This window comes from Camelus bactrianus, chromosome 2 (assembly GCF_048773025.1).
Source record: "Camelus bactrianus isolate YW-2024 breed Bactrian camel chromosome 2, ASM4877302v1, whole genome shotgun sequence".
NCBI classification, from domain to species: Eukaryota; Metazoa; Chordata; class Mammalia; order Artiodactyla; family Camelidae; genus Camelus; species Camelus bactrianus.
This window is the reverse complement of record NC_133540.1, coordinates 28,224,985-28,239,967: the sequence shown is the minus strand read 5'-3', so window position 1 is coordinate 28,239,967 and position 14,983 is coordinate 28,224,985. Positions and strand designations below refer to the sequence as shown.

The 14,983-nt window shown below is 45.5% G+C and overlaps 2 protein-coding genes across 2 annotated transcripts in view; one reads left to right on the top strand and one right to left on the bottom strand.

Annotated features, from left to right (window-relative positions):
• The window catches only part of GATB (glutamyl-tRNA amidotransferase subunit B), an 82,533-nt gene that overhangs the window by 14,568 nt on the left and 52,982 nt on the right, over nt 1–14,983 (bottom strand). Inside the window, exon 10 of the mRNA XM_010968501.3 lies at nt 99–232. Within this exon, the coding sequence (XP_010966803.1) occupies nt 99–232 (134 nt within the window). The remainder of the gene's footprint in view (nt 1–98; nt 233–14,983) is intronic.
• ARFIP1 (ARF interacting protein 1) overlaps nt 4,869–14,983 on the top strand; it is a 1,058,373-nt gene continuing 1,048,258 nt past the window's right edge. The window contains exon 1 of the mRNA XM_074377362.1: nt 4,869–4,991. The gene's annotated coding sequence lies outside the window, so the exon portion shown is untranslated. The remainder of the gene's footprint in view (nt 4,992–14,983) is intronic.

Below are 14,983 nucleotides of genomic sequence, written 5' to 3'. Positions count from 1 at the left end.
AGAGGCCCTGTGCTATCTCAAGTGCTTCTGGACAGAGTTCATCACAAAGGGAGACCAGCCCCCAGACCCACCGTCCCACCCACGCCGTCCCCACTCACCTCTCACTAACAGCAAGGTTCTGCTGCTTTAAAAAACCCAGAAAAGTGTTGAGGACCCAACTAGCCACTTTTTTTGGCTCTGCCCTAGTTTCTTTCATCACATTTTGGAAGAACTCCAGTAGGCCAACTTCATTCTGTAAAGGAAAAAAAAATTATATAAAACCTCTAAAAACTGAAAGATCAGCATTTTGAAGGCAAATATGAAACTGTCACCCTCTGCCTCCTCTGAGACGTCGACTGGTACTTCCCCAAACACAGAGCTGTCACCAGAAAATTCCGATCACTTTCAGTAAACAGCAAGAATCCTACTTCTACGCTGTCACCGTACATTTACAGAGCATTTTGTCAGAGGAATGAACATGCTGCAGAGCCTGGACTTTGTGGGCCCGAGGACAGTGGAACTCGCCACCCCCCAAGCTCAGTGTCAGCCCTGCGTCCCCTACAACCGTTCTTCCCGAGCTGCACGCCCGGCCGAGTTTACTGCCCGGCCTCTCTTCTGCTGCAGGTCCTGGCGATCGCTAGAATAAGAAGGCAGGAAAGGAGCAAATCAAGAAGCAACAAACAGAACATATTACTTCTGCAAAACCAAAAGTGGATCATAACTGTATCCATCTTCACATCAGCCCCAGAGGTGACAGAAGTGGTTTTCACGTGTTTCCAAAACGAGGAAGAACATAGACAGGTGATCTATTGAGACCACTAACCGGAGGAGGGAGCCGCCAGGCCGCTGAGCTGACCCTGAGCCTCATCTTGCTCTGTGAAAACAATCAGCTGGGTTGGCTCACCAAGGAGAGGTGTCTGAAGACGCCTCTACTGTTCCTGCCCTCTGGACCGCCGGCTTTGAGAGTCAGGGGCCGCAGGCCCCGTTCTCTGTGACTAGAGCTTCGTCAGTGCTGCGTCGCTGCAGCTGCCTGGTTAGTCTGGGTGGATGGACTCTCCCATCACTACGTGGACTTTAAAAAAAAAAATCACACAGGAACGCTCACCCTTTATCATATGTTCACCCTTAAATATGAGAATTGCCACAAATCTGCTTAAGAGGAAACCCATGGCACCCATCAATTTACACACAGTGGCTAACCACCAGCTCTCATGGATTTGGCAGAACCGAGAAATTCAGCTAAGTCCACCCTCTGTTACTCAATAAGGAAAATAAAAACATGTTCCAGCAGGTAGGGGAGGCTGGAGTTTCCAAATGCAGAGGGACCACGTTCTAAGCAGCAGATTTGCCCTACCTGCTGACATTCAAATCAAGCCGACTTTCCTTGAAATATTCCTTTTTCACTTTTTACTGCAGGTAAGGCTCTCACCCTCGCCGCTTCCAGAGACCCTTCATTAACCAAGAGATCTTTCAGGAAAGATACAATATGGGGAAGAAGACCTACTGACAAAAGTGCTGTCAAAGCTGCGCTACTGCAGAGGCTGTAACACCCACACGGGCACGCAGCTGCTGAAGGAGACAGTCCATAATTAAAAAAAAAACCTACGTGCCCTCAATAACAGATGCAGCCTCCAAGGACAAGCCTGCTGAATGGTCTCGTCATCTCCTGAACCTCTTTTCAAGCCGATGCCATCATTCTGTTCATGCTAAACCAGGGCAAAGGCCACCGCAGCAGCCAAAGCTTGTCTACAGATAAAGGCAAATACAGGCGGCACAAAGACAAAGTTCTGCTTAACTTAGGGAAAAGCACTCAGACTTCCACAATGGCACACAAACCACTGGGAGGTAGGAAAAACCGCGATCCGGCCCAAATCAGACAAGCAGAGTTCCCTTTGCTTTAATCCAGCCGGCTGGCCCGCTGGTGAAGAGAGCTGTCAGGGGGAGGACTCCGCCTGGCCAAGGAAAGGCTTTCTAAATCCACCTAGAAATACAGCACTTGAACTCCCAGGCCTGGCTGAGTTGCTGAGACGTGATGAATATCTATTCCTCTACCCTTGGGTGGTTTTTGTATTGGATGGATAACACGGCCAGTCAGACTTCAGTTTGTCTTCTCGTGTCAGTGCCGTGATGAAGCCTCTCCGGGCTGGCGCTGTACTTCACTGGGGGCTCCATGGTTTCAGTACACAACGTGCGGCAGGCGGGCGGGGCTGGGGGAGGCTGAGCTGCTGCCACCCAGAGATGACGGATCGATGGAACGTCACGTGTGGGCTGCCCGCTCTGGCTCTTTAGATCTGAAGCCCGCTTCTCAGGAAAAAAAAAACACACAGCATTCTAGGTAAGGCCTTCTTCATTTTTCTGAGATTGGTGAATGCTAATAAGCTTGACACAAATCTCTGAAGTCCCTGGTGGACAAGGCAGGGTAGCTATCGAGTTTTCTCAGGACACTGTGGACCAGTCATTCCCCTATGTGAAAACTGTATTACGGGCAATGCAGAAAGGCCACTGCGTTAGGGGACCCTTCTCAGAGGCAACCAGCCAGCACTAATCTTCCACACATCAGATAGAGCTGAGACTTCAGCTACAGCGGCCAAGTCTCCTGCTCAGCTGCAGCTCTGGCTGTTCCCTCAGAGCGAGCCAAAGCAGCACGGACACCGGCCTGTCTTCTCTATAATACCAGACACTCTTCACAGCTCTGAGACCGTAGAGCATCCTTTTCACATTTTAATCAGATTTCCCAAAGCATTCGATTACACCCAGAGCCAATGCCAGGCCAGCCTCTCAGACGTTGACAGGAAACTTCTGCTGCCAGTGGGTCTGTCGGCTGATCACTGTGTCGTCGCTGGGGTGAGACAAGGCAGAGGGGTCACCTGCCTTCCCTGAGGCTCTGGGAAGAATCCGATTCCCCCTGCATCGGGCCTGCAAGCCAGGTGCCCCGAAGCTGCCTTGTTCATTCTACCTTCAGAGATGACAAATGCTGGAAGGCTGTCCTGTTGGAATGGGATGAAGGCTGACTTCTCAACTGCCATTCCTGTTCTAAGCCACATGCCCTGGGAACCTGATGATAGGGCAGAATGCAGCTGGACTATATTTAGAAGTAGAACGGAACTGGACAGACACAGCTGCCTGGTGGTAGAGTCAGGGAAGAAAAAGGCCACGGAGCACACGTTGCGGAACAGCTGGTTGTGTGGCCGTGGGTGACCCGGCGGCTACGGGGACCCCGGATTTATTGCCTGAATACCTGCTACCTGAAGATGAGCAGCCAGCCCTGCGGGGGGCTGCACATGGCTGTGGCTGCTGTGGGTAACGTTCATAATGGCCTTACCAGCAACAGTAACGGGTGCCAGCACTGTCCTAAGTGCATTCTCTACATTAACTCCTTTAATCCCAACACCAACTATCAGCCAAGGTACCAGTGGAATCCTCTTTCACGGATGAGGACACACTGAGCACTAACTTGCTTGAGGTCGCACAGCAACAGAGCAGTAGAGTTGGGGCTCAGATCTCTGTGGCCTGTGCTCTTAGGCTCCGTGTTGTGCTGCCTCTGATGAAGAAAGGTCCCATTCCCTCCTGGGGCCTGACACTGAGCTCCCACTGGGCCGGGCACGACGTAAAGCAACCAGCTCATCCAAAGAATGCACCTTCCCACCACTTCCATTATTTTACCTGATAGCTGCCAGCTGTTCAAAGGTTCCTAACATGTTAAAAAATGTCGCAAAGGCCCTCAGCAATTAGCTTAGAAACAAGGAGAAAACGGCAAGCATGGGTTCTGCCGTTGCCAGGGTACACCTAGACCACGTGGCACTCTCCGCTGTGGCTTGCCACATAGCTGTTCCCAGACCAGGAAAGAGGATGGTGGGGCCGCCCTCACCCCCACAGTACAGGGCTCCCAGGGGACAGGAGCCCTCCCACACGTCCTGTGGAGTCGTTTTGCCGAGGGAGGCGCCTGCAGGACCAGCACCACCTGCCGCCTGGGAGGAGGGCCTGGCATCTGCCTATCAGGGGCTCCGTGGTTCCCTGTCATTCCTGTGACGTTTGTCACTCTTACAAACTGAGAGAGACAGAACGCAGGCCCAACAACTTGGTGAAAAATGTCCCTGAAAATAACATCAGATGCTAGAGTTGGGGTAGAAATGGAAATTAAGGAAGGCGACCCCAGGAGAGTGGTGGGTCTAGGGCAGAAACCAAGGGCAGATGAAGGACTGGGGTGTTCGGTGTAGGGGGGAAAGCGGGCCTGGGTCTACGATGTGAATGGGACCTGCTTTTTACAGAAACAGGGAGTGGCTGTGAAATCTCTTAGTGAGTGAGGGGAAAAAAAAAAAAAAAAAAGCAGCATCCAGAGGAGTTGTCAGCAGGGAAAAACAAAAGGTGGTGAATTGGGGTGTGAGGCCAGCACAGGAAACATCACTCTCCACTTGGGTGTGTCAGCAAGAAGTCGGAACCCTGACCCACCACTGCCACTTTCAATAACATCTGCAGAAGCTCTGAAATTGACTGAAACACCAAGTGTGCGACCTCTAGTCTGTCTCAGGAGTGCATGATTCGAGAAGTCTATAGTTCTGTTTTGGTCCCACAATTTCCACCTCTAGGTCAGGTTCCCGGAGGGCTTGGGAGCCCCTAAAATCTGAGTGAAACTCTGGTCTCAGCAATTTCTCCTGTGCTCTGTTCCCAGCAAAGCCGGGAAGTACACACATCTGAGCTGGGCTCAGGGTATTGGCTCCGCTCAGGGAAAAGGGTTTACATTCTCTGCGATGCAGCAACTCTAGAAGAGACATTGAGGGGAAACCAACTTAGGAGTGGGACTTTCCTTGGATAATCAAAATTCAAATAATTCAGGTAATAAAAGTTGACAGCAGGAGACAGAGAAGATGGCGGAGTAGAAGGACGCTCACAGGTCACCCTCTCCCACAAATACACCAAGACCCACATCTACAGACCCACTCAGCCAACCAGAGCACCTGTGGAACTCCGACAGAACATCGCCCTCTTCAAAAGATAAAGACGCCAAAAATCTAGTAGGAGAAAAGGAAAAACGAAAGAACAAAAGGCAAAGCAGCGCGGGACGGGTCCCGCGGGGAGGGAGCGGCAAAGGAGGACTGGCGCTCGCTCGCTGGGTCTCCCCTCTCCAACTGAGAGGCCAGCTGGACGGAGGGGGAGCCTCCGAGGCTCGGATCTGTACAGAGCAGCCCTTGACTAACAGAACTAAGTTAAACGGGCACAGAGCGTCCCCCCGACACCCAGCCTGAGACACGGGCAGGCAGCCGCGGGCAGGGCCAGGCTGCACAAGCCGGGTGGAGGACGGAAGTGGCTGCACGGAGGCAGCCCCGGGGGAATGCAAGGGGCTGCGCGCCGTGGCTGTGGGTGCACAGGGCAGAACAACCTGGGCCCTCCATAAAACAGCAAGGTTGATGTGCTCTCGGGGGAAGGGTGCACACCCCCATCTCTGAAAACCCGCCGGAAGGTTTTCCGGGGAAGACAGGTGGGGCTCAGGCACAGCCGCCATATCCTCCTCGCTGAGCACTCAGGCGGGGGCGGGGCGAAACCTGCATCCACACCGAAGGGCTTAGCAGCCTCAAAGGCCAGACTGAGACTGGCCTGCAGCCCAGGGCAGATAGGATCCTTCCATCCTGGTCCCTCAGAGAACTTGCTCCACAAAGACAAACAAGGAGCTGGGTTTTGGCTCGGAGCAGGGACAGGGCTGTGCCTCGGTCTTCCCCGAGCCCACCTGCGGAGCGCCAACCAGGGCGGAGGGCGCAGCCGCACAGAGCGGAACTACCAGCGGCGCAGGTAGAGGGAGAGCGGCCCCCACCCCCCCGCCTTTCGGGCAAGAACACAGCCCCTGACCGAGGTGCTGTGAGGGGGCACGACCCGCCCTCCTACCTGGCCAGTCTGCAACTTCTGACTGCGGCATCCGGAGGGGCAGCGACTCGCCCGCCCACAGCAGAGAGCTGCACCTGACCCATTGTTAGGAGGAGGCGCGATCGGCTTGCCGACAGGTGCTGGGAGCAGCACAGAAGAGGGCGCCAACGGAGGGCCTCTGAAAACAGCAAGCTGACCTTCCAAAACAGGACGAAGACAGAAAGACTTCACATTAAAAGCACACAGACTCCAGGAGAACACCGACAAACCCCCCCCCCCCCTTTTTTTTTTAAAATCTGTTTTTACCTGTTCTATTTTCTATTACTCTCTTAATCTTTACTTCTTAATTCATTTCTATTTCTCTTGGGTTTTGATGTCCTGCTATTGATTAGACACAGGTTTCAAATACATCTATTCATCTCCCCCCCCCCTTTTTTTTGTAAAGTTTTTAAAAGGACGTCTCAACCCGATTAATACTCTGCTTCAACTCACTCTTTTATTATTCATTATACACTGTTTTCAAACCCTCTTTCTTCCTTCTTTTAAAATTCTTTCTCTCTATTTTTTTTTCTTTTTTTTCCTAAGTTCTATTCCTAAATAGGCATCAGATAGATAAAATCCTTAAGGACCAAAATAAACAACTGATACTCCATAAAGTGCCAAAGAGGTATGAGCAAGATGAAGAAGCAGAAAAACCTTTCCCAATTAAAAGAACAAGAGAAATCCCCTGAAAGAAAGATCAACGAAATAGACATCGATAGCCTACTAGATCAAGATTTCAAAAAAGGAGTGATCGAATTGCTGAAGGAATTAAAAGAGATAGTGTTTAGAGATATAAAATATGTCAAAAATGAAATTGAAGCTATAAAGAAGAGCCAAGTAGAATGGGCAAACTCATTGACAGAGATGAGGAATGATCTAATAGCTGTGCAAAGCCGACTAGATAATGCAGAGGAACAAATTAGTGATCTAGAAGACAGGGCAATAGAAAGCACCCATTCAGAAGAACTACAAGAGAAGCAAATAAAAAATAATGAAAATAGCATAAGGGACCTATGGGATAATATAAAGCGTCCCAATCTTCGCATAATAGGGGTCCCAGAAGGAGAAGAAAGATCAAAGGGGATTGAAAAGGTTTTTGAAGAAATCATGACTGAAAACTTCCCAAACTTAAAGAAGGAATCAGATATCCAAGTACAGGAAGCTCAGAGGGTCCCAAACAGGAAGAACCCAAATAGACCCACACCAAGACATATCATAATCAAGATGGCCAGAGTCAAGGATAAAGAAATGATTCTAAAGGCAGCAAGAGAAAAGCAAAGAGTAAGTTACAAGGGAACCCCCATAAGGCTCTCAGCTGATTTCTCTACACAAACACTACAGGCCAGAAGGGAGTGGCAAGATATATTCAAAGCCCTGAATGAAAAAAAGATGCAGCCTAGGATCCTTTATCCAGCAAGGCTATCCTTGAGGATACAAGGAGAAATAAAGAGTTTCACAGACAAAAAAAAAGCTGCAGGAGTTTAGCAACACTAAACCCATGCTAAAAGAAATACTGAAAGGGCTATTCTAAATAGAAAAGCAGCAGGATGCTACAGAAATGAGAAACACACAACTGGAAAGGTGATAACTCATGAATTACAAATAAAGTAAACATGAAATTATAAAAGAAGACATACAAATCACTGAGAGTGGGAGAGGGAGGCAGGGAAGTATAGAATATTTTTTTCTTTCTTTTTAAAATTTTTTTTAACAGTAGGATGGGTTTGAGATCATGTTACTATCAGTTTAATAAAAACAGTTATAGTAATGGGTTGACAGATTTACAAAAAAGGGTAACCACAAGCCAAAAATTTACAAAGGAGTCACAAAAAGTAAATAGAATCCATGATAATACAAAGGAAAATTACCAAACCACAAAAGGAAGAAGAAAGGAACAAAGAGGATATACCAATTCAACTGCAAAGATAAGTTCAAAATGGCAATAAACACACATCTATCATTAATTACTGTAAATGTTAACGGACTAAATGCTCCAGTCAAAAGACACAGAGTGGCAGACTGGATAATAAAGCAAGAACCTTCAATATGCTGCATACAAGAGACCCACTTTAGGGAGAAGGACACATATAAATTGAGAGTGAAAGGATGGAAAAGGATATTCCATGCAAATGGAAAAGCCAAAAAAGCAGGTGTTGCAGTACTGATTTCAGACAAAATAGACTTTAAAACAAAGGCCATAAAGAAAGATAAAGAAGGACATTTTATAATGATTAAAGGAGGGATACATGATGAGGATATTACACTCGTTAATATATATGCACCCAATATAGGAGCACCTAAGTACATACAAGAATTACTAACAGAGATAAAGGGGGATATTGATGGGAATACAATCATAGTTGGAGATCTTAACACTGCATTAACATCACTAGACAGATCTTCCAGACAGAAAATAAACAAGGCAACAGAGAAATTAAATACTACAATAGAAAAACTAGATTTGGTGGATATTTTCAGAGCATTACACCCCCCAAAAATAGGATATACATTCTTTTCAAGTGCACATGGAACATTTTCCAGGATCGATCATGTACTTGGGCACAAAAGAAACCTCAACAATTTTAAGAAGATAGAAATTATCTCAAGCATCTTTACTGACCACAATGCCATGAAACTGGAAATCAACAATAGAGAAACAAAGGAGAAAAAAAGGAAAGCATGGAGATTAAACAATATGTTATTGAAAAACAATGGATCAATGAGGAAATCAAAGCTGAAATTAAAAAATACCTTGAGACAAATGATAATGAAAGCACAACCACTCAAAACCTATGGGACACAGCAAAGGCAATGCTAAGAGGGAAGTTTATAGCGATACAGGCCTTCCTCAAAAAAGAAGAACAATCTCAAATAAACAACTTAACCCACCACCTGAATGAATTAGAAAAAGAAGAACAAAAAGCCCCAAAAAGCAGCAGAAGGAAGGAAATAATAAAGATCAGAGAGGAATTAAATACAATAGAGATTAACAAGACCATAGAAAAAATCAACCAAACCAAAAGCTGGTTTTTTGAAAAAGTAAATAAAATCGACAAACCTCTGGCCAAACTCACAAAGAAGAAAAAAGAGAGAGCACAAGTTAGCAAAATAAGAAAGGAAAATGGAGAAATTACAACAAACAAAATAGAAATGCAGAATATCATACGAGAATATTATGAAAAACTATATGGAACCAAACTGGATAACCTAGAGGAGATGGACAAGTTTCTGGAAACATACTGTCCACCAAAACTGAATCAAGAAGAATCTGAACACTTGAACAATCCGATCACTAGAAAGGAAATAGAAATAGCAATTAAAAACCTCCCTACAAATAAAAGTCCAGGACCGGACGGCTTCACCGGGGAATTCTACCAAACATACAAAGAAGAACTCATACCAGTCCTTCTCAAACTCTTCCAGACGATTGAAAAGGAGGGAATACTCCCAAACTCATTCTATGAAGCCACCATCACCCTGATACCAAAACCAGGCAAAGACACTACAAAAAAAGAGAATTATAGGCCAATATCACTGATGAACATAGACGCCAAAATCCTCACCAAAATTTTAGCAAATAGAATCCAACGACACATAAAAAAGATTATACATCATGACCAAGTGGGGTTCATCCCAGGGACACAAGGCTGGTTCAACATACGCAAATCAATCAGTGTGATACATCACATCAACAAGAGAAAGGACAAAAACCACATGATCATCTCAATCGATGCAGAAAAAGCATTTGATAAAATTCAACACCCATTTATGATAAAAACTCTCGCCAAAGTGGGTATAGAGGGAACATATCTCAACATAATAAAAGCTATATATGACAAACCTACAGCCAGCATAGTACTCAACGGTGAAAAACTCAAAAGCTTCCCATTAAAATCTGGGACAAGACAAGGATGCCCACTATCACCACTCCTATTCAACATAGTCCTGGAAGTCCTAGCCATAGCAGTCAGGCAAGAGAAAGAAATAAAAGGGATCCAAATTGGAAAAGAAGAGGTAAAAGTGTCATTATATGCTGATGACATGTTACTATATGTAGAAAACCCTAAAAGGTCCACACAAAAGCTACTAGAGCTGATTGAAGAATTCAGCAAGGTAGCAGGTTACAAAATTAACGTTCAAAAATCAGTTGCATTTCTTTACACTAACGATAAATCAACAGAAGAAGAAAGTAAAGAAACAATCCCCTTTAAAATAGCACCCAAAATAATAAAATATCTGGGAATAAATCTAACCAAGGAGGTGAAAGAATTATACACAGAAAACGATAAACCATTGATGAAGGAAATTAAAGAAGACTTTAAAAAATGGAAAGATATTCCATGCTCTTGGATTGGAAGAATCAATATTGTTAAAATGGTCACACTGCCCAAGGCAATCTACAGATTTAATGCAATCCCTATCCAATTACCCAGGACAGATTTCACAGAACTAGAACAAATCATAATAAAATTCATATGGAACCATCAAAGACCTAGAATTGCCAAAGCATTACTGAAGAGAAAGAAAGAGGCTGGAGGAATAACTCTCCCAGACTTCAGACAATACTATAGAGCTACAGTCATCAAGACAGCATGGTATTGGTACCAAAACAGACATATAGACCAATGGAACAGAATAGAGAGCCCAGAAATGAACCCACAAACTTTTGGTCAACTCATCTTTGACAAAGGAGGCAAGAATATACATTGGAATAAAGACAGTCTCTTCAGCAAATGGTGTTGGGAAAACTGGACAGCAGCATGGAAAACAATGAAGCTAGAACACTCCCTTACACCATATACAAAAATCAACTCAAAATGGATTAAAGACTTAAACATAAGACAAGATACAATAAACCTCCTAGAGGAAAACATAGGCAAAACATTATCTGACATACATCTCAAAAATTTTCTCCTAGAAGAAATAAAAGCAAGAATAAACAAATGGGACCTAATGAAACTTACAAGCTTCTGCACAGCAAAGGAAACCAGAAATAAAACAAGAAGAAAACCTATGGAATGGGAGAAAATTTTTGCAAGTGAAACCGACAAAGGCTTGATCTCCAGAATATATAAGCAGCTCATGTGACTCAATAAGAAAAAAATAAACAACCCAATCCAAAAATGGGCAGAAGACCTAAACAAGCAATTCTCCAAGGAAGACATACAAATGATCAAAAAGCACATGAAAAAATGCTCCATATCACTAATTATCAGAGAAATGCAAATCAAAAGTACAATGAGGTACCACCTCACACCAGTCAGAATGGCCGTCATTCAAAAATCCACAAATGACAAATGCTGGAGAGGCTGTGGAGAAAGGGGAACCCTCCTACACTGCTGGTGGGAATGCAGTTTGGTGCAGCCACTGTGGAAAACAGTGTGGAGATTCCTCAAAAGACTAGGAATAGATTTACCATATGACCCAGGAATCCCACTCCTGGGCTTGTATCCAGAAGGAAATCTACTTCAGGATGACACCTGCACCCCAATGTTCATAGCAGCACTATTTACAATAGCCAAAACATGGAAACAGCCTAAATGTCCATCAACAGGTGACTGGATAAAGAAGATGTGGTATATTTATACAATGGAATACTACTCAGCCATAAAAACCGACAACATAATGCCATTTGCAGCAACATGGATGCTCCTGGAGAATGTCATTCTAAGTGAAGTAAGCCAGAAAGAGAAAGAAAAATACCATATGAGATCGCTCATACGTGGAATCTAAAAAACAAAAACAAAAACAAACAAACAAACAAAAACAAACAAACAAACAAAAACAAAGCGTAAATACAGGACAGAAATAGACTCACAGACAGAGAATACAGACTTGTGGTTACCAGGGGGGTGGAGGGTGGGAAGGGATAGACTGGGATTTCCAAATTGTAGAATAGACTACACTGTATAGCACAGGGAAATATACACAAAATGTTATGATAACTCACAGAGAAAAAAATGTGACAATGAGTGTGTATATGTCCATGAATAACTGAAAAATTGTGCTGAACACTGGAATTTGACACAACATTGTAAAATGATTATAAATCAATAACAATGTTAAAAAAAAAAAAAGTTGACAGCAGATAGGCATAATCAAAGCCTCCACAAGAATGGGACACAGAGAGCATGCTGTCAAGAAATCAATTCTGAAGACAATCACATTTTAATGAGCCTAACGCCACGGTTGTCTAGCGGTCCTGGCAGGGAGGGGGCCTGTGTCACTCAATAGCGACTTTCTGTTAACTGTCCCCAAAAGGAAGCCATCCCACAGACAGGAAGGGAGGCTTCCAGATGGGCTCGGAACACAGCCCCGTGGAGTCCCCATGGCTAGGGCTCAGGATGCACTCCTCCTGGTGCGCAGGTCCCTGAGGGGCAGACGGCTCTGAACCCAGACGATCCTCACCTCTGAAAGCACCCACCCCCCGGCATTCACACCTGAGTCAAATGAACGGGGGGTTTTGCAGGGGTCAAGTCAGAAGACACGTCTTTTGATTCAGCTTTCCCAGAACAAAATACTGGTTATTTTTCCAGTGCAGAGACTAACTGTGAAAGCATCCTTAAGCTGGCAAGCACTGGGTGCAATTTTATAAAATGAAGAATAAAATCAATTTTGAAAATTGCATGGAGCTGAAATATGGTGACGAGGGTGATCGAATGGATTTTCCTCTGGCTGCAGTTAGACGGTGCGTCGTCCTTTGCTCCTCGGTAAGTCAGGGCAGTCTAAAACCAGTCAATAAGGCTTCAGATGCTTTTTTAAACTACTAGCTTTAAAGCAGCATTAGCTATGGGATACACAGCTATTTATCACAGGGAATTATTTCCTAGGCAATTCATCCAGATAGAAAACCAGGCCATTTCCAGCTAACGAGAGACTCAAAGCGAAACTCTTGGAAAACAATCCATTTGACAACCAACCACAGTCATGATATACTTTGTTTCTTTGTTCCTTAGAGACACCTTAACCTTTTCCATGATGTCAGAAACAAAAGATTATGACTTTAAATGGGGAATAACCAGCTGGGGGAATGAAGTTGTTCAAACAAGACCACGCGCCTTGAGGTTGCACACACAGGCAGACGCATACCGCAGCAAGGCATTGCCCTGGAGGGTCTCAGTCACGTCTCCCGACAGTCTCGCTGGGCCCATGTTGGATTTTCCTTAAGATCCTGCCTCGCACGGCTCTTGATGTGTTAGCAGCTGCCTGGTGCTCTTTTCTGTGCCAGCCTGTTCCCGGGAATCTGCTTGGCTGTACTGAGATTCTTTCGATTCACTGAAGATGCCCTGTGCCTGTCACCTTCGGGGTAAGTGACTCACACCCCTCCTCCTTCCTCTGGGGAGGGAATAGCTTTGGGTACGTTTGCTGAGCCCTTCCAGCTCCTAAGTGTCAGAGGTGAGGTCTGGAACCCAGAGTGTCTGTCTCTCAATCACTGACCCATAGGGCTACTCAGAAGACTTACAAACAACCCGGAAAAGATAAAGCTCTTACATCTGACAGCAGGACTGGGCGCTATAGTGAGCACCGCGGGCTCTCGGGAAACACTGAACTGGGGCCGCTCTGCCCTTCCTCCACTGGAATCTTTCACAGCAGATGAGACTGAAATCTTTCTGCCAGTCACGCTGTGAGCTCACATGCATCCCTTACCAAGTGCATGACGTGAGATACTGGGCAGAACCATCCCACAGAATCTACAACTCGCCCCCGCCCCACCCTGGGCAGAGGCCCTTCTCAATGACTCAGCCAGAAGGGGCCAAGGACCAACGACAGAGAGTCTAAGAATCAAAGTAAGTAACACTGCAGAGGAGAGCCTACATTTCTTTTCTGACTTAAATTTTCTACTTAGAAAATAAACATAATTTCTGCTTTTCATTGGAGTTGATTATTTTCACTAAGTATAGTAGCCAGCACTTTGTGTTTATTTATAGGACAGTCTGGCATCTTAAAAACCTAAAGGGTGGGCAAAAGTTTAAAAGGAACTGATGTTCTATGACCGTGCTTCATGAAGCATCAGTGGGGCCAGATAAAGCATTCATATCAACAATTGTAAACACTCTGTTTTCACTATTAAGTGAGCCAAATAGCAATGAACTTGAAACATTATTTCTGTTTGGGCTTATGGCACATGACACATGCCAGCAGGCAGGAGAGCTTAGAAAAGTCTGGGCCCTGAACTCAGCTTCCCCACAGGCCTGACGAAGTCACTCAGCATCTGACACTTACCCACAGAGGTGACGTTTCCTCCCCGGGAGGATGGGGAGGTGGACGGTACCGACCTCGAGGAAGCTGGGAGCACGGACGAGAAGGTGGTCGGCCATGAACTGCAGAGCCTGCTGTCAGCCAACGGCCTCTACTCCGGGCTGCTTGTCAGCCAGTGACTGCAATTCGTTTGTGTTCTGAGTTCAGTAAAGCTGGGTTTAAGAAGAGATCCCCCACAGAAATCACCTGGGTTATCAGCTAAGGAAAATGCACATGTGTATAATCTAGACCGTTCTAATAATTACTCCTGGATACACTGGCTCAGAAAAGGACCTGCTAGGCTATTAGAGTCTCTCCTACTTCAGAATTCTAACGCCGAGATCTCAGCTTCTGGATTTCTATTCCTTGATCCTTACAAATGAGGTCAGAAATCAAGAGAGTTTGACACAAGGTAGGGAAGAAAGGTTAGCTAAGTAGGTTGAAATTTCACGTGGGGCGAGGTCCTTTTTATGAGGCCAGACGAAAAAATAGTAATACAGGTTTATCTCTTGGGAGGGGATTCTCAGGAGGGTTTAAGAGACAAAATCAGAACGTAGAGTTGATTTAATGTCCTAAAGAAACCAGTTCAGAAAACAAGAGTCAGAGAGACTGAGGGACGTGTGGCCAGCCACTGCATGTGGAGTGGCTGAGGGGCAAATATCAGCCTTCTTTCCCGGAGCTCAGGGACACACATGCCACCCCCTGACTTGCTGGCCTGTCAAAAAGGTTCATGTGGTCAATGGTTTATGTATCCGACCTTTGGAAACAGGGATGCTTAATAGGATTGCTGCTTCTCCTAGGACCTCCCTAAGCGCCATGATAGTGCCCTGTTCATCTACCTGTCTGTCCAGCCATTCACGGATGCCTC